The following is a 22,258-nucleotide window of genomic DNA, read 5'->3' as shown; positions in this document are numbered from 1 at the left end:
AAATCTGGATTCAGACACTTCCTAGCTGTGTGACCCTGAGCAAGTCACTTAACCCCCATTGCCTACCCTTACCACTCTTCTGCCTTGGAGCCAATACATAGTATTGGTTCTAAATGGAAGGTAAGGATTTTTAATTTAAAAAAATAAATTTCAAGGTATTATTTTAAAATATGCTATAAAGGCATCCTCACTTTAAACATGTGAACATATGCAAGCAAGTAGCCAAAAGGAGACTTGGATTCAGGTGCCATAGGCCTTAGGACATACAATTTCCCTCTAAATACATTCTTACTGCATTCAAATTATCAAGTCTGTGTTTAGACTTATTTTTAGCTCTCATTAGTTTGTGTCAATAATTCAATTATTGTCAGTAATTCAGATGTCACAGCAAGAAAGGGGTTTGGGGATTGAAAACCAAGCCCATTTCATCAAGAAGACGCTAATTCTTCAATGCCATGTTCATTTTTTTTTTCATTCTAAAAAAAAATTAGGTAACTAGGTGGTATAGTGGATAGCATATCAAACCTGCAGTCAGGAAGAACATCTTTCTGAGTTCTTGGCCTCAGACACTAACTGTGTGATCCTAGGCAAGTCACTTAATCCTATTTATCTCAGTTTCCTCATCTGTAAAATTGTCTGGAGAAGGAAACATCAAACCGCTCCAGCATCTTTGCCAAGGAAACTCCAAATGGGGTCGTGAAGATTTAGGCTTTACTGATACAACTAAAAAAAAATTTAAGTCTATGTAAGGTCCTGAGATGACTGTACTGGGGAGACTTAAGTGCTCCTCTTTTCCACAGGATAGAACAGCATTTCCAAAAAAGAATTATGAATGCTTTCTGAGATATTCTATCAATATACCGTAACCTTCTAAGTTATCCTGGTCAGAGGCTCATATGATCCTTGACTTCTCATCTGAACCTACCAACCAAAGGATCAGTAATGAAGTATTGTAGATAACATTACTGAAGAATCAACTTAATGTTGTTCTTTTAACTATCTAGTCCCGCATTTTCCAATGGTAACGCCTCCTGAGATGTCACTGAATGAAATATGTAATGTTTCTTCCCTGCTCATCCATCTAGTTTCTTCCAAAGCTGTGAGCATTTGTATATGAAGAGAGCAAAATTTAAGCCTGCATATTAGAATGTGCATAAAACCCTAGGAATGGAGTTAAGAAAGAAGCATCCTTCAGTCAAAATATTTTTAAGCAGAATTTTTTTTCAGGGAATGTTTTCAAAGTCACATTTGAAAATAGAGGTCCTTTGATGAGGCAGCTGGGTCTCACTTTGCCTCATCAGCATTCCAAGGTCTGTAAAGGGTTTATGGATAGCAGCTGAAATAAGAGAAAAGGACAAATTGTGTCCTCTGAGTGACAACTGATGGGACGTCATTAAAGGCAGTCTACAAGAATTCATGCCCTTTTCCCCATAAGCCCACTCCAGGAACAACCAAACTGCACCTGCTAAGTGAGATAGATTCTTGGGTCAGTTAAATTGGAAACTTCCACAGTAGTGACGGAGCTGGGAGTGCCTCGTATCTGCCTACTTGGCTACCACGCACAATCTCCTTCACTTGGCAGAGAGAGCTCAAGCCTTCAGTGGACAAAAAAAAAATCCTTTATATGCATTGTTTGCATCAGGATTGTAGCCTGTCACCTACTTGCAGCCTCCTACTCTCTTCTGGTCCCTCTCAGACTGGGACCCCGAGCTCAGCAAAACCTTATTGCACAAGGCTTTACTCTGTGGTCAGAATACCTCCAGAGAAAAGGTGACTATGTTTGACAGATCGACCTATCCATTCCCTGACACATTTCCTCATTGTCACTGAGCCAGCAAGCATCTGCTAAGCAGGGATGTTCAGGTGACACAGCTTTCTGTCCTCTAGCCTCATTCCAGTGAATTCAGAACTGTGAATGTTTTTACCCCCATTATATGCAGCTTTACGGCAGGAAATAGCTATGGTTGTAGAAAATAAGTAGTTAAAGAAATTGCCATTAAAGTTGTGAGTATAGTTGCTGCTTAGTTGCCTATCGAGCCCAAAAGTCACAGTAAATGGGGCCACGATTTCTAAGTAGGTTAAGGTGATTTTCCCATCACTTCAAGGTCCAAGTGAAAATAAGTGTGTCTTATTGGAATTTCTAGTAAGGAGAGAACCACATTCTACAACCACAATGAAAAGGCAGTTCATTGAAGGTCAGGCATCAGAAGAAACACCAGCAGAGATGATGGCCAGAGCCTTGTTTGCAATGCTCTCAGTACAAGTTTTTTCCAGTCATACCACCACATCCTACATCATGTTCTCTCACTGCCAAGGCCACCAATATTAAGAAAGGGGATGAAACTTTTAGTTTACTGTTAACAATTGTTTTTCAAATGCTCTCTCCAGGCCCCACCACCTGACAAGTCATTCTGCTTTGTTTTGGATTATGGTGCCATAGGTGGGAGAATTCTGGCCATGAGCCATAAACTATTCAAGTTGACCTCAAGTTCCTGGATGGATAGTGGCAGAGAAGATGGTAGCCTTGACAATATCATCTTTTATTATAAATAAGGCTAATTTTAGTGATGGTCTTAGAAGTATTTTTTTTCCATTTTTCCATTTCTTTCTTAGCTGAGCTTGCTTTTGTCGATGGGGTAACTAGCCCTCAGTCATTTTTGCTTCCATGTTTATGGTCTTCCTAACCTATCTCTAAATTCATCTTTTTGTGCATTATAAGCTAATAGCTTCATAGCTAAATTTTTTAGTTCCTTACAAATTTTCTTAGCAAAACAATCAGGAGAGATTGGAGCAGAGGCAGCTTTTTAGATAAATAAGTAGAGGTTCCTTTGATCAGTGTGATGAATTCATTGTAGATTCTTAACACTATCCCCTAAAATACCATTTTTTGAAAAGAATGATTTGTCTGCCTATTGAACAAACATCAGGGGTTAATAAGGGGTAGGGCCCCTTCTCCCTCATTCATCTAAAGACAATTAATACAGAACCACCAACTTCTTATGAGATTAACCTTCCCTTTCTCTATGTATTACCGTATAATACAGAAAAACAAAAACTAACAGCATGCCGTACGCTCACCCGTGTGGTACAAAAGAAGATTGCTATGTCCATCACGTCCCAAGTTTGACTCAACACTTCTGATCTCCAGCCCTTCCTGGAGAATCAGGGTCCTGGCATGCCTCTGGAGGGGCAGTGCTAATACTTCCTCTGGAATCTCTTTGGCTTGGTCTCTAATCTTGGAACTCCCACCTTGGTTTTGTGACATAAGCCAAGCTTCATGATGATAATTAAATGTTCTTATGTCTGTCTTTGTCATTCAGGAAAAAGGATCAGTTGATCTAGTCCAATGGTTGTTGAGTGTGTGTTTCTAGCTGCTGATTGCGGTTTTCTTAGAGAATAAGATTGCTTTAATCCTGGGGCAGGGTTGGGAGGTGGGTAGAAAAGGGGACGGTCACTCCCTGGGTGAAATGGGGTGGGCCAGGCCATGTGCTGCTTGCCTTTGGAATGATCCTTGATTTGTATACTGAATTTGCTGAGTAGAAATCAGTTGCCTACGCATGGCAGTGTCTGTCTTCCCAAGGTTACCCTTCCCTTTATCCACCTGCTTAGAAGTACACTCTGCCTCTTACTTTGAGCCTCTGATGAAAAATGCATGCTTCATCATTGATCTGTGAGTGATGTTTCTTTCTCTTGTTCTCTTTCTCTCTGTCTTAATTTTTCTTGTTCTCTCTGTGTTATCCCTTCATTGTCTCCCCTTTCTTTCTGATGCAGAGATGAAGATAGTTGGGTGTAAGTTCCTGCTTTTCTGTTCAATGTCTGCTGCTTGCTTGCTTTTTCTCCATCTCCACTTTTTTCATGGAATGTTGGTAAAGGTAACAAATCACTGCAATATTGGGGGGAAATCATGTACATTCTCCACCTTTCACCAACCTCCCCTACCTTGGGCAGATTAGCAGAGAACTATTGAGAGAGGTCCAGCAAACGAAACTGCTGGCACAGACCTGACGACTTGGAAAGGCACTGCTTTGGACCTTCATTAAATCCTAGTAAGAAGAGCATTCCTAGCTGAGAAAACTGAGGACTTATCAGCGTATGGAACACCCTTGGGGTGAATCCATTTCCAAGTGGGAAGGGAAATAGAACAGTTCCCAAGTACACAAGGGGATTTTTGTGAAAAGACAGGCCAATTACTCACATTATTGTAGGAGGCACTAAGGGTCTTCTTGTCTCAAGAAGCAGTGGGGAAAAGGTATAAAAGGCTTTTCTAGTTCATTACTGCTTATTCTTTCAATTCTTTCTGGACACACATAACATAAAAGAAATGTTTACAGTGAATGCACTTCTAAGGAAGAGTGGTGTCCTGAGCTGCTACAGGTTAGTTCCTGGGATTATAATGAAAAATCTCTGATGAGAATTTTGGCAACTATAATAATAATAATAATAATAATAATAACAATAACAATAATAATAGCTAACACTCTAAGGTTTGCAAAGCTCTTTACAGATTTACAAATTTACAAATATTATCTCATTCTGCCTTCACAACAACCCTGGGAAGCAGGAGATATTATTATTGTTCCCAAACTGAGGTAGATAGAAGTTAAGTGACTTACCCAAGGTTAAATAGCTAACAAGTGTCTGAGACCAGATTGGAACTCAAGATTTCCTGACTCCAAATCCAGCACTCTATCCACTGGGCTGTCTAATTGCCTACAGTCTCTCAGGGATAGTTGTGGAATCAACTCATCTGCTCTGTGAAGAGAGAGTACGGAGAATTTGATGTTTATTGGCCCCAAGAAAAGAATAAGCATGATCCCGTAGTCTTGAGATGGACAGCAAGGGATAGTGAAATGAGTATTCTTAAAGTCTGGAAAACTGGGAGGCAGCTGGGTGGCTCAGTGGACTGAAAGCCAGGCCCAGAGATGGGAGGTCCTCGGTTCAGATCTGCCCTCAGACACTTCCTAGCTGTGTGTCCCTGGGCAAGTCACTTAACCCCCATGCCTAACCCTTCCTGTTCTTCTGCCTTAGAACCAATACACAGCATTGATTCTAAGGTGGAAGGTAAGGGTTTAAAATTTTTTTTAAGTCTGGAAAACTGACTTTGATTCTTCCTCTTGCTTGACACATACTAGCTGAGTTGAATTTGGGCAAATCACCCAACACAATGACCCAGACTACTCTTCATGGGTATGAGCTCTAGATCAGTTCCTAATTTGCTTTGCCAAATTTGACAGGACCTAGAAGCTCCTGACACAGATGAAATTGTAGTTCTAACCATAATCAGGCCCATTCCCCTCCCCAAAATATAGTCATGCTGAGAAAGAGACAGTTTCAGCACATTTTAATTTAACTAATTATAATGAGCTGACTTCAAAAATAGAGGCCTTTCTTTGATGAACATTCAGAAAATTATGGATTCTATTTCTTTATCCTGCAAAAGATAGAGCCCTACAGTATTTCTCAAGATAGCAATCTGGTTTAATAGTTTATTCCCTTTGCTTCCTGGCCCCTGAGAAAGGTGCTAAATTGGACTCACCTTCAAACTCTAGATTATCCAGATTAGGGGCAAGGGACCAGTATTCATCCTCTTTTCTGTGAGTTGAGTGGATAGATTTGTGGAATAAATGGAAGCCTCTTCTGCATTTCACCAAACCACATGGAAAAATCACCATTCTGATGAATTAAGAGATAAAGTGAACATAAGCTTTCTTTGAGAAGGTCTCCTTTGAATTGTTAAGTTTGATCAGGTACAGAGAATTTATTTCTAAATTTAATGGTACTTGGAGAAATCTGTGAATTGAAAGCTATTTGTTAGTGAAAGGCCCTTCAGAGGTCCTGAAAGGAAGTTTCTTCAGTCCCTTGAAGGAAACCCACAAAGACTAGGTGAAAAAGATAATTGGGATATGAAGCCAGTCTTCTTGGTCTCACACTCTTACCATGTTTGCCCAGGTGGGTACTATAGTAAAGGAGGTTGCCTGGTGCGGGCACAATATTATACAAAATATCACAGCTAAGCACCCTTCGATGCAATGGTGTCTGACAGGAGGACTTCTTGTTTCTGATGCATCCAAAGAGAAGGTCCAATAGTCCTGAGTAAACCCAAGATCTGGGAAGCTGGAGAAACAAAGGGCCATTATGGTCCTCAGTGAAGTTGCCTCAGCAACAAAAGAGAGATTCCTTAATATTTGAACTGGAGCTTATTTTCAAAGAATCATTTGAAAAATCTGTCTGATTTATAGTTTAGATTAGAGAAAAGAAAGAGAAAAACTTTTCTGTGGGCTCAGTGATGAGCTCAGTGAGTATTTCTGAAACCTACTGCCTAAGTTCTCTTTAAGCTCCTTAAAGGAACAGAAACGATGTAATTGTCCATTTTTTTTTGTTTGTTTCCACAGGCAAGTACCATACCTCACATATGAGAAATATTTAATAAATATTTGTTAAATCATTCTAAGGAAAAAACAAATTGGCCCATTAGCTAATCCTGGAAAGATCAGTTTCCTAAATCTGGATATCCAAAAATTCAGCTCTCCTTATTAATAATAATGATAATTATTAATTCCTTATTAATAATGATAATCATTTATATGTGTAAATGTTACAATTTACAGAGCAGTTTTCCATACATTATCTCACCTCAACCTTCCAATGACCTTACCTGAGAGGCAGAGCAGGAATTATAGCCACTTGATTAAAGAGAAAAGTGATGTGTGTAAAGCAATATAAGTGGCAGAGGTGCAGGACATGAACCTAGTTCCTATAATTATGGTCTTCCCATGGCAACATACTACTTCCTAAGAACCAGATCCTAAATAATGTCTAAAATATCTTTGATGAAGCTTCATCCAAAAATCCCTTTTTCTTGAATATGTCCCTAAACTAGACCTGAATGGTTCTGAATTATCTACAGAGCTGGATACAGGGGAAAAAATGCAATAAATGCCGTATTTTTCTTCATAGAAACCAGTTCTGACCATAAAATTCAAACAATTCGTTATTATCTCTGCCCATAGAAGAAGCATTTTGTTCCTTCACAGCACCATTCGCCAAGTGTACCTCCTGCTAAACCAGAATTTTCACCTTCATAAAAAAAAAAAACATTTAAGAATTATGATCAGTAACCTTTAAAACAAACCAAGACTTCAAGAGTTTTTCAATACATTTTTTTCTCTTTTCTTATTCAGATTTTACTGGTGTAGTTATTCTACCCATTGATGATGGCCATGTGTGACAGAGTTCTCTGAAACTTCTTTGACATGGAGTGATGAACAGAGACGGTCCTTTGTTAGTGAAGTTGTTTGTTAACACTCTCTGAAATCCCATCCTCTCACGAACAGAAGGAGTGTTGACAGCCATCACTTTGGTAGCTGTCTAGCTTTGAAAGGCCATGAAGTCACTTTAGTATTTCATTCTGGTTTTCCTGATAAGATATTGGTTTTAGTTGTCTCAGAGGTCCTAGCAAAAAAAAAAAAAAAAAAAAAAAAAACCAACCATTCATTTGTCAGCTATCTATGGAGCACCTACAGTATACAAGGTACTTACCAAAATGGAGACAGATGAAGCAGAGAGTAGACGTGCCATGAATTGGTCAGCTAGTCTGAGGAAATGGAAGAAAGTTAGGAAGAGAAACAGGGATTCCTGTCAAAAGAAGGGATTAATAACAGAGCCAACCTTCGATAAAATTGTGAAGCTGTTGAAGCTGTCCAAAATCAGAACGGGCTGCCTCGGGTAGACATGGCTTCCCCATCATGGGTCTTCTTTGAGAGGAGGAGCACCTACTGGGGATGTTGTAGAGAGGATTGTCATTTGGGTAAGGCAATGATGGGCAAACTACAGTCCACAGGCCAGATTGGGGGGGTGGGGGGACCTGAAATGTTCTATCCTGCCTCGCAACATTATTCCTAATCTGATGAATACAATGATACAATACAATGAAATTTGGAAAGAGTTGCTTTAGAAACAGACTGACAGATGAACATTTCCTTTCCTTGGGCCCCTTCTTTAAAAAGTTTGCCCATTACTGGGGTAAGGGGTGGGCTAGATGCTCCCTGAGATGCTGTGAAGTTTGTTGACATCATTCCTTCTCCTCCCACCCCCCTACCGCCCCATATACACAGTCATATGCCCTTTACATCATTTTCCACCTCCCCTTTATGCTTGACACCTAGGCCTGCCTTATCCTGCTTTGTGACTATCCAAGGGCCCACCTTCACCTGTCCCGTTCCCTATTTCAGATTATTCCACCCAACCGACAACCTAATATAACTGCCCTTCCTCCCACGCACAGGTGATTTTGGAAAGAATCATTTCTGGATGCGTGTTCTCATCCCATGTAAGACATGTTCCATTTAGCAGGAACCATGCCATTGTCTGAAAATAATGCCTTACCTACCCCCAAATGCCTGATTCTAATGATAGTAATTTCAGGGACGTGGAAAGACAACAGGGGAGATATTTTGGGCAAAGAGGCCTTTTGATGGTTTTCACATCACACGATTAGGCTTGTCCCCTCCCCGCAACTGTGTCATTAAACACTCGCAACCTTGCTCGGCAAGTGCCATTATCATCTCCTAACTTTAGAGATGCTCCGCAGAGACCTGACTCTGAAATAGTTTATTCTCACTAAAATACTTAATCTCTAACAAAGATGTTATTGAACAGAGGTCAGGCAGGACAAGATGAGTAGAAGCAGACAAAGGAATAAAGATAAACTACAATTTAGATGATTTGACCTGCCAAACAATTACATATATTGAAGAACTTTATAATCAAAAAAGCTTAACACTTTGTGTGACTTTTAGGATCTTAAATCAGTAAATGAAAGGTGCTTTGTCTTAATTGGTGGTTGAATTTACATGCTTATTTCCTAACAAACTCATTCTTTCCTTTCCCCTACATTCTGAAATGGTGGCCTCATTAGAAATAAATTCTAATTTTCCCTTTATTGTAGGTTTCTGGGTACCTGAATTTGATTCCTATAATCTTGGAGACATTTTAGTTTTCACAAGCTCTAGAAAATGCTTATGAGATTTCTGGAAATACATTACCATCAGTTTTCTGAGTATGCCTTTATGATCAGTTTCTGAGCATTGTTATTCTCCATTTCTGCATCTACCTCATCATCAGTTTCTAAGGATATATTTTGGTTAGGTCTCTGAATATTCGTTGTGGTCAGTTTCTGACACGCTTCTGAGTATAACTTTTAGTTTATGGGTATGTATTTTGGTCAGTTTATAAATGCACATTATGCTCTTTAAGTATATATCATGATTACTTTCTGAGTTGTAGCATTCTATTCATTTGTTATTTTTTCTGTCCTTGAGCTTTAATATTTCCCAATCCTTAATAATGAATTGAGGAAGCAGCAACTCCAGGAAGCAGCAACTCTCAACTTCATAAAGGCTCAGAAAATAATCTGAGTAACAGGAAGGGCTATTATCTGATTCATATGGATGCCCCACCATCCCAAAGAAATGCACCCATTTCTGAAAATATGCCATTATCCTGCACATATCAGCCCCCAGACAAGCTCTTTTCTTACAAACAGGTAAAAGCTTGGCCTTGTCATAATAATGCATAAATTTTCAGGTGTGGTCAGTGCAGAAAATGGGCAAGAATATTTAGGTTTCTGTATAAAAATACAAGAGAAATCTGAAGTTTTATGATTAACCCAGAAAGTTCTCAAAGTGCCAGAAAATAAACACTACTCATCTCAATATAATTACAATTAATAAAGAAATTTTATTATATCAGTTTTTCCAAGTACTGAAATGGAGGAGGGGAGGTATTAAAATCAGGAGCCTGAATTGGTTCCACCTTTGCTATCGAAACATTCCATTCCCTCATTACTGGGTTTCCTCAGCTGCTAATTCACCTTCCATTCTGCCTTACTCATTATTTTTTGCCATTTTCTTTCTTTGAAGATATTTTTTTCTTGCCTTGCCTATTTTTCCTGAAAGTCATGAGCCCTCTTTTAGAATACATGGAAGAAATTCTTTTAGGTGTTAAATTTAGAAGCTAGGTCAGCCTAAATATGAACATTTTGTGTGTATTTGCATGTATAATCAGCAGGTTTTCTGCCATTGCCTCCCCTTACTTCAGCATTTCCCCAAGGACAAGCAGATTATTCTGGTTGTTTTGAATTTGAGACTGAGTCTCTTATATCCAAGTAAAGACCGGAAAAGTAGGCGTTAGGTTAAAGAAGCTGATACCACAAGGGGTTGACAGAATGTCACCTCCCTTGACCTAGCATCTGTGTTTCTGGATATAATCATCTGCTCCAAGCACACTTGCAAACAAGGTGATGAAAAATTGGCAGGCATGCCCCGTGCCCTCTGCCTGGCACACCTGCATGGAACCAGCTTCTGAGCCAAGAATCCAGCAGGAAGGAGCCTTAGTATTCTTGCTCAGGTGAAAGAGAGGTTTGAACTGCAAACAACCTTTCCAAAGAACAAGAGAAGCTCTGAATTTATATTGGCAGAGTGAGGGAAAGAAAAGTCAGCGGTTAAGGGATGATTGGGTACGTGCTTTACCCATTGTTTCCAAAATCTCCTCCAGCTTGAGGCTTACTTATGACCCTCATTTTAGGCTGTTCTATTGGAGGATCTAGATTGATTATCCTCCTCTAGGCCAGGAGACTATCCTCTTCCCTTCAAGTCACAGTGTAGTGAATGAATTAACACTTAAAGAAAACATGACTAACCAGCCTAAACTCTGCTTCATTGGTACTGGAATGTCCATGGTTATTGACCCTTGGCTTGGAATGCACTGGGTGCCAGCACATACCTCAGAGGAACAACACAAGGGAGGCCTGTTCTCTGTCATCATCATGAAGTACTGTGACTTCTGCTCCTTGTGAGAAGCTTTCATTTCTCTTTTGCCACAGGTGATATCCGAAATGACCTCTACCTAACCCTGGAAAAGGGAGATTTTGAGAGGGGGGGAAAGAGCGTGCAAAAGAATATCGAAGTGACCATGTACGTTCTCTATGCAGACGGAGAAATTTTAAAGGTAAGGAAAGCAACTAACTGCATGCTTGAGACTTACATGGCAAGTGACATATAACCAGAGGGCATGGATGCCTTAGAGGACTACCTAGAGGACCTGTCAGGTCATCTGGTTCATATCCCTGCCTCTGCAGCAAGCCTTTTCTTCAAACCACCCCACTTAAGGTAGTCACCTGCCCATCTGTGTGTTTTGTTTGTTAAATCTCTAAAGGCAACTCCATAATTTCCCACAGTTTTTAATCTTTCAACTCTTACAGAAATTCTTCTGGATAGCTGACATCAATGTTCCCTCCTACAATTCGATCCTGTAATTTCTTGTTATATTCCCTAGGAAGAATAAATAGAATAAATAGAAAAAGAATAGCTGCTTACTCAACTCATTCAGTCCCCTCTTACCCCTTTAGTAACCATCAAGTTTCTCCCAGCTCTCTTTTCCTTAAGTGACTTCAGTGAGTTGGATTTTGCCTTCAGTCGAGTGTAGGCAGGATTGTTGACCTACCAAGAGTTTAGGCTTTTATTGGTTCTGTGTTGTGAATATAAGGAGCTATTCATGAGTGGAAGTTCACTGCTTCTGAATGGATCCCGTTTCCATAGGAGACCCTTTTCTCAGCCCCGCACCATGAAGAAATCTTTCATCTCCCCATGAGTTACTCATCTAAAGATGAAGCAATTATAGAAGAGATTTCGAGGATTGTATATGGTGGTGCTGTGCCCATTCGTCAGTCAATGTAATTGTTTAATCTTAAGCAGATGGAAAGTAAATGGCATTAATCAAAACTACCACATATTGAAGAGAAATGGAAATGAATGTTGAGAACAATCAAAATAACTCATTCATGTTTAATTGTTTTAAAAATCATCCAGCTGTAAAATAAAGGTCCTTGTAATGGTCTGATATGGAAGGTGCATTAGGTAAGAAGAATCTCCAGACCTTGTCCTATAGTGTTGGTGTCAACTCAGAAGAGCATCTTCTTTTTTGGGCAATCCAAGAAGTCTCGCATTCCAGAGAAAAGCCTTATGCCAAGTCTTTATACAAGACTAGCATCACTTTTTCGTTTTTGACTTTGGGAGATTTTAGCACAATTAAACCAGAGCTATCTAACTTTTTAACTTTCTCAGGTCTCTGTCCAAAAACAATCCATTTAAATTTGGTTTCTCTATTCTGTGTGACACCCTATAACATTGGGGTTAATTGAGAACATTGCACAACAGCAGAAATAAATGGTCTCTTTCCTATATTTTTTAATTGACTTTTTCTGGTTTGATAAAATTTCCCATGCCATTCATTTCTTAGGGTCCTACATCTGACCTATAGTTTGTGGAGTTATTTTCTGAACTAGGATGGGCAATTTATATTAATGTTTCAAGTATATTGTCTATTTTCTTTTAGTTTGCTAGGTGGCTGTACTTAGAAGATAGATAAGGGGCACAGTGGATAGAGTGCCAGGCCTAGAACCAAGAAGACTTATCTTCATGATGTCAAATATGGCCTCAGATACTTCCTAGCTGTGTAACCCTGGGCAAGTCACTTAATTCTGTTTGCCTCAGTTCCTCGTCTGTAAAATGAGCAGGAAATGGCAAACCACTCTGATCATTGCCAAAAAGTAGGGTGATGAAGAGTTGGACATGACTGAAAAATGACTAAACAGAATACTTAAGTCATTTCTAGCCCAAGTTAACATCCTGATAAATCATCATAGATACCAAGACCTATTAGCATGGGAACACAAAGATTTAGCAACAACTACAAAACTTGCTACTAAGAATGTCAGATTCCAGGGAGTGGAAGTTTCTTATTTTTCTTGCCCTTTGGGATGGTAAGAAGCAAGAATTAAACAGAAGAACAAGGATCATTTGCAGATGAAGTGCTCCCCAAAAATACAAGCACTCACCTGGGTGTCTGAGTTATAACTTCTTACTCTATCCTTTGATCAACCTTTCTTTTGTTGTTGACTTTGTGTTCTTTCTTCTAGGACTGCATCAGCCTTGGCTCCGGAGAGCCCAGCAGGAGTTCTTACCACTCTTTTGTCCTCTACCATAGTAACAGCCCTCGCTGGGGGGAAATCATCAAATTACCCATCCCTATAGATAGGTTCCGTGGCTCCCATCTGCGCTTTGAGTTCAGACATTGTTCTAGTGAGTAAAACTTCATAATGGCTTCCCCAAAGAGCAGTAGCGATGGCTCCCTTCCCCATGAGTACATAATTGGGAAACTACTGTCTGGAAGCCCCAGAGGGAGAAGGGGAAGGTTTACAACAAACCAAAACTTAAGGGATACAATATTGTCAGAAATTGTTCCTCCAGATTTCAGAAGTAATGATCCACCACCAAGATGTCAGAAAGAGGCTCTTCTGTTGAAGTAGACAATCCCCAGCTTCATTTTCTTTGAGAAACTCACTTCTCCTCAGGGTCTCTTTTCTTGTGGAGGCTGTTTAGCTTCTCCTTCAGAGTTCTGTTGTATTAAGAGGAGCAGTTTGGGTCTAGAAAGATTAGGTACCTAGTGGCCTAAGTGAAGGACTGGCTGGATGCATTCTTTGCAATCCCTGCAGTCCTGTTCACACTTGAGTCCATGAAATGCCTCAAGAACAAAAAAGAAAGGGAACTGGCACAGAGCAAGAAGGGGCCCTACTCGAAAAGCAAGAGAAAGGAAAAAATAACTAATTTTCATCCCTTGACTGTCATTATAGCAAAAGACAAAGGAGAAAAGAAACTGTTTGGCTTTGCATTTACTCCTCTGATGCGAGATGATGGCACCACCCTCTCAGATGATATCCATGAACTCTATGTCTATAAGGTAAGGGGCCCCGGGATCAAGAACAACCTTATTTCTACCCCAAACCAAGGGCAGCATCATTAATCATTCCCTGGAGATCATTCATTTCTCCTTGAGGTGCTTTGTGGCAGGTTTTTTAAAACACACATTTGCAAAAAGCTGAAGAGTACAAATATTATGAATGGCATATTTCAGCCAGTGGGATGAGCTTATGTTATCCATTTGCAATTAACTTTCTTTCCCACAAACTGTGATGACAGATCTTTTGTTTCCTATCTCTGGTGTCCATAGCAGAATTTGCTTATTGTGGAGATAGCGTGGGCATGTGTGTCCTATATCTCCACTGCTTCGGGTCTTGGCAGTAAACTTTGAAAGCACAATGGAGGCAGCTAGGAGGCACAGTGGATAGAGCTAGAATCGAGAGGATGTATGTTCAAACCTTGCCTTAGACACTTCTTAGCTATGTGACCCTGAGAGTGTTGCTTAGCCCCATTTGCCTAGCCCTCCTGTCTTGGTGTTGTTACTACAACAGAAAGGGTTTAAAAAGAAAAAAAAAAGAAAGCACAGTGGACAGTCTAAGATTACTTCTAGTACTCTCTTTCACTGGAGAAAACAATGCTTATCTTTGTGACCAAACGTACAAAAGGGTGCTTAGAAGATCTAGTGGGCTTGGAGAAGGTTTGAACAGGAACCCATCCTTTCTGGGACACTTTCAGCTGAATACATCAGACTACAAAAGAATGAGATCGGTCAAGATCTAGATTTCCTAGGTAACCGATTTTTGCTAATAAAACATGAGTGTGTAGAATGACCGAGGAACTTTTTGGTTGACACGTCTCGTCTTTTCCCTGTCACTGCAGTGTGATGAAAATAGTACATTTAATAACCACGCACTCTACCTGGGCCTCCCATGCTGCAAAGAAGACTACAATGGCTGTCCCAATATTCCTTCCAGTCTCATCTTCCAACGCAGCACCAAAGAGACCTTCTCTATCTCCACACAGCTCTCATCCACCAAACTTACTCAGAATGGTATGGCATTGTTCTTGATTAGGGAAATTATTCTCAGGTACCACCTCACACCTATCAAATTGGCTAATATGACAGAAAAAGAAAATGATAAATGTTGGAGAGGATTTGGGAAATTTGGGACATTAATACACTTTTGGTGGAGCTGTGGGTATGATCCAACCATACCAGAGAGCAGTTTGGAACTATGCAAATCAGAGGTCTCTAAAACTGTGCAAATCCTTTGATCCATCAATATCAATTCTAGGTCTGTATCCCAAAGAGATCCAAAAAAAAGAGGAAAGGATCTACTTGTATAAAAATATTTATTGCAGCTCTTTTTGTGGTGGCAAAGAATTGGAAGTTATGGGGGTGGTCTATCAATTAGGGAATGGCTAAACCTGTCATGGTATACAATAGTGATGGGATACTATTGTGCTATAAGAAATAACAAACAGGATGTTTTCAGAAAAATCTGGGCTTATTTGAATTGATGCAAAATGAAGTGAGAAGAACCAGAACAACATTGTTCACAGTGACAGCAATATTTCTTGATAAACAACTGTGAATGATCTAGTTATTCTTAGGAATGCAATGATCCAAGACAGACCCAGAGACTCATGATGAAAAATGCCTCCAAGAAAGAATGGTTGGAGGCCGAATGCAGACTAAAACACACTATATTTCATTTTCTTTCTTAACCTTTTCTGTTGAGATCTCTTCTATGAAGTTACTAATTTGGAAAATGTTTTGCATGATTGCACATGTAAAATCTATATCAGATTACTTATCATCTCAGGGACGGAGGAGGGCAGGGAGAGAATGAAGGAGAGAAAGTCAGAAGAAGAGAAAGAATTTGGAACTTAAAACTTTAAAAAATGAATGTTGAAATTGGTTTTACATGTAATAGAGGGAAAAATAAAATACCATTTAAAAGAAGAATGGTATGGTGATGAACCATGACCCCATACTAACCACAGAGAGTTCTTGGCAGTCCAACCTGGGACTTTCTCCGGGGTCAGCAAAGCCAGCTCTCTTTATACTTCACTGGACAAGTACAAGATAGGAGAGAAAGGACCTTCATGACCATTTAGATTTCTTCTCATTCTTTGCCTGCAGAGGACATTTAGTGCTTAAATAAATGCACAATGAATTGAGTTGAATTCCAAATTCACTGAATTATTGGGATGCACTCATCCCTTGGGATGCCCTCTTAGGCATTGTCATCCCCTTGCAAAGGACTGGGAGAATTTCATTGCCTTTTAAGGTCTTGTGCTCATCCTGTTAAAAAGAAATTAGATTGCAAACTAGACATAATAGTGGTATCTAATATGCCCTTGGGTTGGCTTTTCTGATTGTCACTTATAGCGTGTAGTGTAGTGAATAGAGTAATAGAACTAGAATTCGAACACGATTTAAGGCCTACTTCAAATAGTTTTAAATCATTTTTGTTGTTATTTTAAATATATTTTATTGAAATTTTTCTTTTTTTATAGCATCTACGTTTCTCAATGTATCCCCTTATAATTTCACAGCAATTACTTTTGTTTTGTGCTTGATATTCCACCCATTTACATTACCGTATCATGTATATAATGTTTACTGGTTCTGATTACTTCACTTTGATCAGTTCATAAAAGCATCCCCATGTTTCTCTGTATTTATCATTTTTATATCATATCTTACTCATGAACCACATAACTCAGCCATTTACTGATTCCTGGACATAGAATCTGTTTCCCATTCTTTGCTACAATAGAAAGTGCTACTATAAATATTTTAGCATATATGAGTCCTTTCTTTTTATCATTGATATCTTAGAGGTATGTGCTGTGCCTTGCCCAGATCTCTGGGTAAGAATATAGACATTATTAGCTATTTTCTTAACATAATCCCAAATTGGTTGGACCAATTCATAGCTTCACCAACAGTACATTAAGGTACTTGTCTTTTCACGGCCCTTCCAAAATTGACTATTCCCAAGTTTTGTCATCTTTGACAATTTGTTAGGTGTGACAACCTCTGAAATTTACTGACTTTGTGACCATGAGCAAGTCACTTAACTCTGAGCCCTGGTTTTCTCCTTTCTTAAATAGGGGGAGTAATATCTGTAGTACCTATTTCATAGTACTGTGCGATTCTATAAATTCTTTAAAGTTCTATATAAATGTCAGTTATTACCATTATCTAAAGGAGCACTCTTCTTCTGACTTTTAGTGGACCTCCTTGCTTTGCTGAAGTGGAAGGCTTATCCAGACCGGATCATGGATATTCTGGGGCGCCTCCGGCATGTCAGTGGGGAGGAAATCGTTAAGGTATCATAAAGTCTTATCTCTAGGCCTTAATTTTGACTTTACATTAGAGAATGTGCACGTGGTATTTCAACAAAAGATTTAGGGAAAAAATATCTCTTTTCCTTCTTCTCTAACAATCATCAAAAAACTTTAAACATTTTTCTCTGTAGGCATTATCCCAGAGTACAATATATTATATGTAAAGAGAAGGGAAGCCTGCTGGCTTTTACTTTTGTTTGTTTAATTTGCTTTCTTTTTAACATGCCCTTAATAAGCTTTGCTGCCTTTTTCAATCAACATTTGAGTTATTCACTGGGCTTTCTGGAAGTCTTGTATTTTTTCTTTTCAAAAAAACTACTATGGCCAGAGCCTCTGGGAAACAAGTAATCCTAGTGATAAAGGGCTGCCTTGGAATTGTTTTACTTCCCGCTTCACCAAACACTGTCTTTCTTGCTCTGCAGCCTCCCTCTCCAAAGAACTAGATATCTAACCTTTTTTCCTCCTTATAAATCTCAAAAAAATTAACTAGCTACCACTTGCTTGGGTAGTCTCTAACTCTTCTTTCCCTCCATGTTGGATCCTAAGGAACTTCCAAGGTTTCCCTGTAAAGATAGTCACTTTTCCCAGGTCACTTTGAGTTTGAAACACTTAGCTTTAATTCTCAACTTCTGGCCCAGGAAGGATTGGTAACACAGTAACAAGCTACTCTTCCCTTCCAGTGTTGTTTTCAGATCTCATATATAGTCAAGAATGAGTACTTTCTATCTCTTGTTGGCTCCAGAAATGCCTCCATCACTCACTAAAGATGAGATATACCTTCTTTATTAAGCAATGAATTTTGCGTAGAATGCTTTTTCAAAATTGAAATATTTTTGAGATTCTAAAGTTAATTATGGAATTTGGGGTCTGAAATGCATCTTAAAAGATTTTATTCATCCCTTTGTCTTTGGGCATGATCATACCTGTCCATTTGCTCCATATATTGGATTTATATGCTTAGTAGTAGAAAGAGATGTAGAAATCCTCAAGTTCCAACTCTTCTTTTTATAAATAATGAAGATGTATTCAGGGTTTCATAGGTAATAAAAAGTAGCCATGAGATGGATCAGACCAAGATCTTTGAACTCCAAATCCAAAACTCCTTGTATTCTGTCCTGTTGCCTCTCCCCCGCCTGTGTAGCCTTCTACATTCAAGAATGTGGCCCAGGGAGGTCATTTTCTACATGATTTTAAAAAAACTACAAGAAGATGAGATTCAATCTTCTTCCAAATTAGACAGACCAAAAATATATGCCACTCTAGTGGGCTTGTTTATGGAGGGCTTGTTTCAAATTTTATTTCCATCCATGCAGTGACCAGACTACTATAATTTTTTTTAAGTTTTTAGAGAATGAAAAAAAGCTTTTATCGAATCATATTGAGGGGCTTTGAGGTGGCTTAGTAGATAGAAAGACAAGTCTGGAGATGGGAGGTCCTGGGTTCAAATATGACCTCAAACTCTTCCTAGCTGTGTGACCCTAGGCAAATCACTTAACCCCAGTTGCCTAACCCTTACTGCTCTTCTGCCTTGGAACTTAAACTTGGGTATCAGTTGTATTGATTCTAAGACAGAGTATTGTTTTCTATTCTGTATTTCTATTCTGAACCTCAAAAATATTTCAATTTTTAAAAAGCGTTTTACTCAAAAGTCATTGTGTAGGACCACATGCTTAATCAGAGTATTGATTCTAAGACAGAAGGTAAGTTTCCCAAAAAAGAGAATCATATGGACTTCTCCCACTAAAATAAATTCCTACCTAACCTGGGCATATTTTTATTTAGGAGAAAATATATCAACCAATAAATCCAAAAAGAATATTCACAAAAGAAGCCTGTAGTAAGAAGTTTGTGTTTTTCACTATGGAAAGAAGGGATCTTTCCAGTAGATTTTTGTCTGGCATAATTAACTTGTCTTAAACCTTCTAGGACCCACTGCCATTCCGAGACTGGATTTTGACCAGCAGACTGTTAGCTCGATTGCATGTTACTTTTGTCTCTTTTTATGAGAATGTAGCACCTCTCAGTTCTTCTGATATTCTGCCTTGGTTTTCTGTCTTAGAACCATAAATGCTCTAGATAAAAGAAGGCATCCCACCAGCTCTCCTTCCTTCTCCTGAAACTCTTTTCTGCTAACCATTCCTTCTCCCTGGCACTGATATTTTTTTACTAAAAAATCTTTTGCTGTAAGTGTGCTTAGTCTATTAGAGTAATATACAGTAGAAGCAGCTAGTATTATATGGCTAAGCTACAATATACATTCTAGTTTCCAAAATACTTCCTATTGCATCATAAAGTTGAACCTGTTTGTATAGAAATAAATCATTTGTTTGCTTACAATTTAACTTTAACATATTTCTCTCAACCCAGAGATTACTAGTTTGTGATGAGGATAATATGAGCCACAGAGCCAGGCAAATCTAAAGCTAATAAAGAATTCATTGTTACATCTTCATTTCCAAATTGTTTCCATGTATGGGTTTCCTGTATTTTCAAATCTTTACTTTTTCCTAGTAAACTATCTAGCATTTTTAACTGATGAATTTAGCACTCTTTCAAGAAAGGGGAACGCTGATAGAACTCCTCAGGAAATATTTATTCAGTGGCTTCAGATACCCAAAAATCTCTCCCACTCATGTTGTCTCTTGTCACCATTTGTGGTTATTTTTTAATCTACTAACTTTTTAAAATACTAATTATGAGCTCCTCTGAGAATTTGTCCAATTAAAGAACTGGATTCTTCCCTTTCTTTGTAGAAAATGAAATGAATTAGGGTGTCTAAAACCAATCCTTTTTTTTCTCGTGCTCTTTCAGTTTCTGCAAGACATCTTAGACACACTGTTTGTGATTTTGGATGATAATACTGAAAAATATGGACTTTTGGTCTTTCAGTCCCTGGTAAGTGCCTAGCCCAAGCTCTGTAAAAGGATGACATCTACAAGGTCTCTATTCTGCCTTAGAGCACTGATGAGTTAGATAGAGCTCAGGGTCTAAAGATAGAAGCCCATGGCCCTTGTTAGAGACATTGGGCTGAAATCAAATATTTATGGGTACAAGTAGATAAAATATTAATGTTTCACCATTCCTCAAATAAACCAGGAATATCCACTCCTGTCACCTTCAAGGGGTTATGTTTAATTTTCTTAATGAGTCATGATGCTTCTGTAATCTCCTTTAGGTATTCATCATTAATCTGCTCCGAGACAGCAAGTATTTCCATTTTCGGCCTGTGATGGACACCTACATTCAGAAGCACTTTGCTGGAGCATTGGCATATAAGTAAATATCTATCTGCTTTTTGTTCAACCTTTTTGTCTTTTAGGTAGAAAAAATAGAAACCCCAGTTTAGGGGTCACTAGCAAGGTTCATGAAATTGTTAGTGTATTCTTGCCTTCTAACGTAAATGTCTCCTGATTTCCTATACAGAAGGCATTTGAAATCTAGATCTATCTCCAGAGCTAGAAGAGGTCAAGAACATAATTGGTACTCCTTGGTCAGACTGTTCTTTGCCATGAGGAAATATTCCCAAAAGAACCACTAGATCTCTGTGAGGTCTCCTGCTCACAAAAACAATATATCCAAAATGGCCCTCCTCCAAAATCCCACTGATATCCCACCTCAGTATGAGAGGGACCAAGAAAAAGAGGTATGGCAGCTTGTGGATCTAATTAGTAACCAACTGGATTGCCAATACACAGTTTAAATAATGTTGCCTGTCTTTATGAAGAAGAAAATGTGAAACCATCCACATGTTGTGATTTTAGGAGTGAAGGGAGGTGTATTCCTTCCCCAAGTTATCTCCCCTATAGCCAGTTGTGGCCTAAAATGCCACCATTGGAATATCATTTCTTAAGGTCGGGGAGACTTTTCATCTTCATCCCCAAAGTAGATTTATTGCCCATTTAGTGATTTAAAACTTGATTACTAATTCTGCACCTGAATATTTTCCTAATGGCAAGTAGTCCTCTCCATCACATATTTATGCATTACTATCATAAATCTACATCTTGCCTCTAACCATTAACTGCAGTTCGAATGTGGCAGCCTTCAGTATATCCCGTGATCCTAAATCAAAGGCTGCCAGCCCCAAGTTTTCAAGCTTTGCCACTCCAAAATTAAAAGAGGATTTTCATCCATATGTCTCCTCTATAGAGAACTGATCCGTTGTTTAAAATGGTACATGGACCGCTCAGCAGAACTCGTTCGCCAGGACCATATTCAAGAGGCCATGAGGGTAGGTATTATGTTTGCCTCTTGTGATGAGGTTGGATCATCAAATCTAATAAATCCTTCTAATGAAATTCAGAAATGTTCACATTTTCTCTGTTATTTTCATTCTCTTGCTAGGAGGAAAGGGGAGTTATTATGTAAGAATTTAGTTTATCCCACTATCTCCCTTAGCAAATTTTATCTTTCTGATCCTCGTTTCCATTCACTTAAAAAGAGAGATGCCCACAAGTGATGCACCAATCAGTGGTTAAGTTCATGGTAAAGTAATGTATTAAAGGGGAACCAAATTGAGATCTGTCAGCTGGCATCATACTATGTGTTACGTATCAGGAAAATGTACACTTCTCTTGATACCTAAAATGTACAGTGTATTTTTTCCAGTTCATAAGCTGGACCACAGAACATTGATCTAGATTTTGTTTCATAGTTTCTACTTTTTAATAGCCTATTTTTGAAAGCAAATATATTTGGAAGGTGGTCGGCTTGATATTTGCCTGGCTCACTTATTCTTATAGAATGCATGCCATTTCACAAGGGTACCAGGGTTTGCTTAACAGAGGACTGAAATTTAAACTCCTTTAAAAAAAGTTTAAAGATTAAAAATTACCAAGTCTGTTTGAAAGCATGTTATAATTTTCGAGGGTTCCAGATTTTTCTTTTTTACCATAATTCTTAAATGAATAATAAATGCTATTAATTCCATAACCCTAAACTCCAAAATATTTTTTCCCATCAGTATTAACTATTGAAGTACTATTTATCTTGTATTTTTTTCTCTAAGGCAGTGGTTCCCAAACTTTTTTGGCCTACCGCCCCCTTTCCAGAAAAAATATTACTTGGCCCCCTGGAAATTATTTTTTTTAATTTTAATAGCAATTAATAGGAAAGATAAATGCACCTGTGGCCATCACCTC

General features: G+C 38.7%; 1 protein-coding gene across 1 annotated transcript in view; it reads left to right on the top strand.

The window, feature by feature from the left end:
- DOCK3 (dedicator of cytokinesis 3) overlaps positions 1-22,258 on the top strand; it is a 454,921-nt gene that overhangs the window by 332,559 nt on the left and 100,104 nt on the right. The window contains exons 15-22 of the mRNA XM_044676700.1: positions 10,883-11,007; positions 12,977-13,139; positions 13,691-13,797; positions 14,637-14,808; positions 17,002-17,099; positions 19,929-20,012; positions 20,293-20,393; positions 21,267-21,348. Of these exons, the coding sequence (XP_044532635.1) occupies positions 10,883-11,007; positions 12,977-13,139; positions 13,691-13,797; positions 14,637-14,808; positions 17,002-17,099; positions 19,929-20,012; positions 20,293-20,393; positions 21,267-21,348 (932 nt within the window). The remainder of the gene's footprint in view (positions 1-10,882; positions 11,008-12,976; positions 13,140-13,690; positions 13,798-14,636; positions 14,809-17,001; positions 17,100-19,928; positions 20,013-20,292; positions 20,394-21,266; positions 21,349-22,258) is intronic.

This window comes from Gracilinanus agilis, chromosome 1, assembly GCF_016433145.1.
Source record: "Gracilinanus agilis isolate LMUSP501 chromosome 1, AgileGrace, whole genome shotgun sequence".
Lineage (NCBI taxonomy): Eukaryota > Metazoa > Chordata > Mammalia > Didelphimorphia > Didelphidae > Gracilinanus > Gracilinanus agilis.
This window is presented reverse-complemented; position numbering and strand designations above follow the sequence as displayed.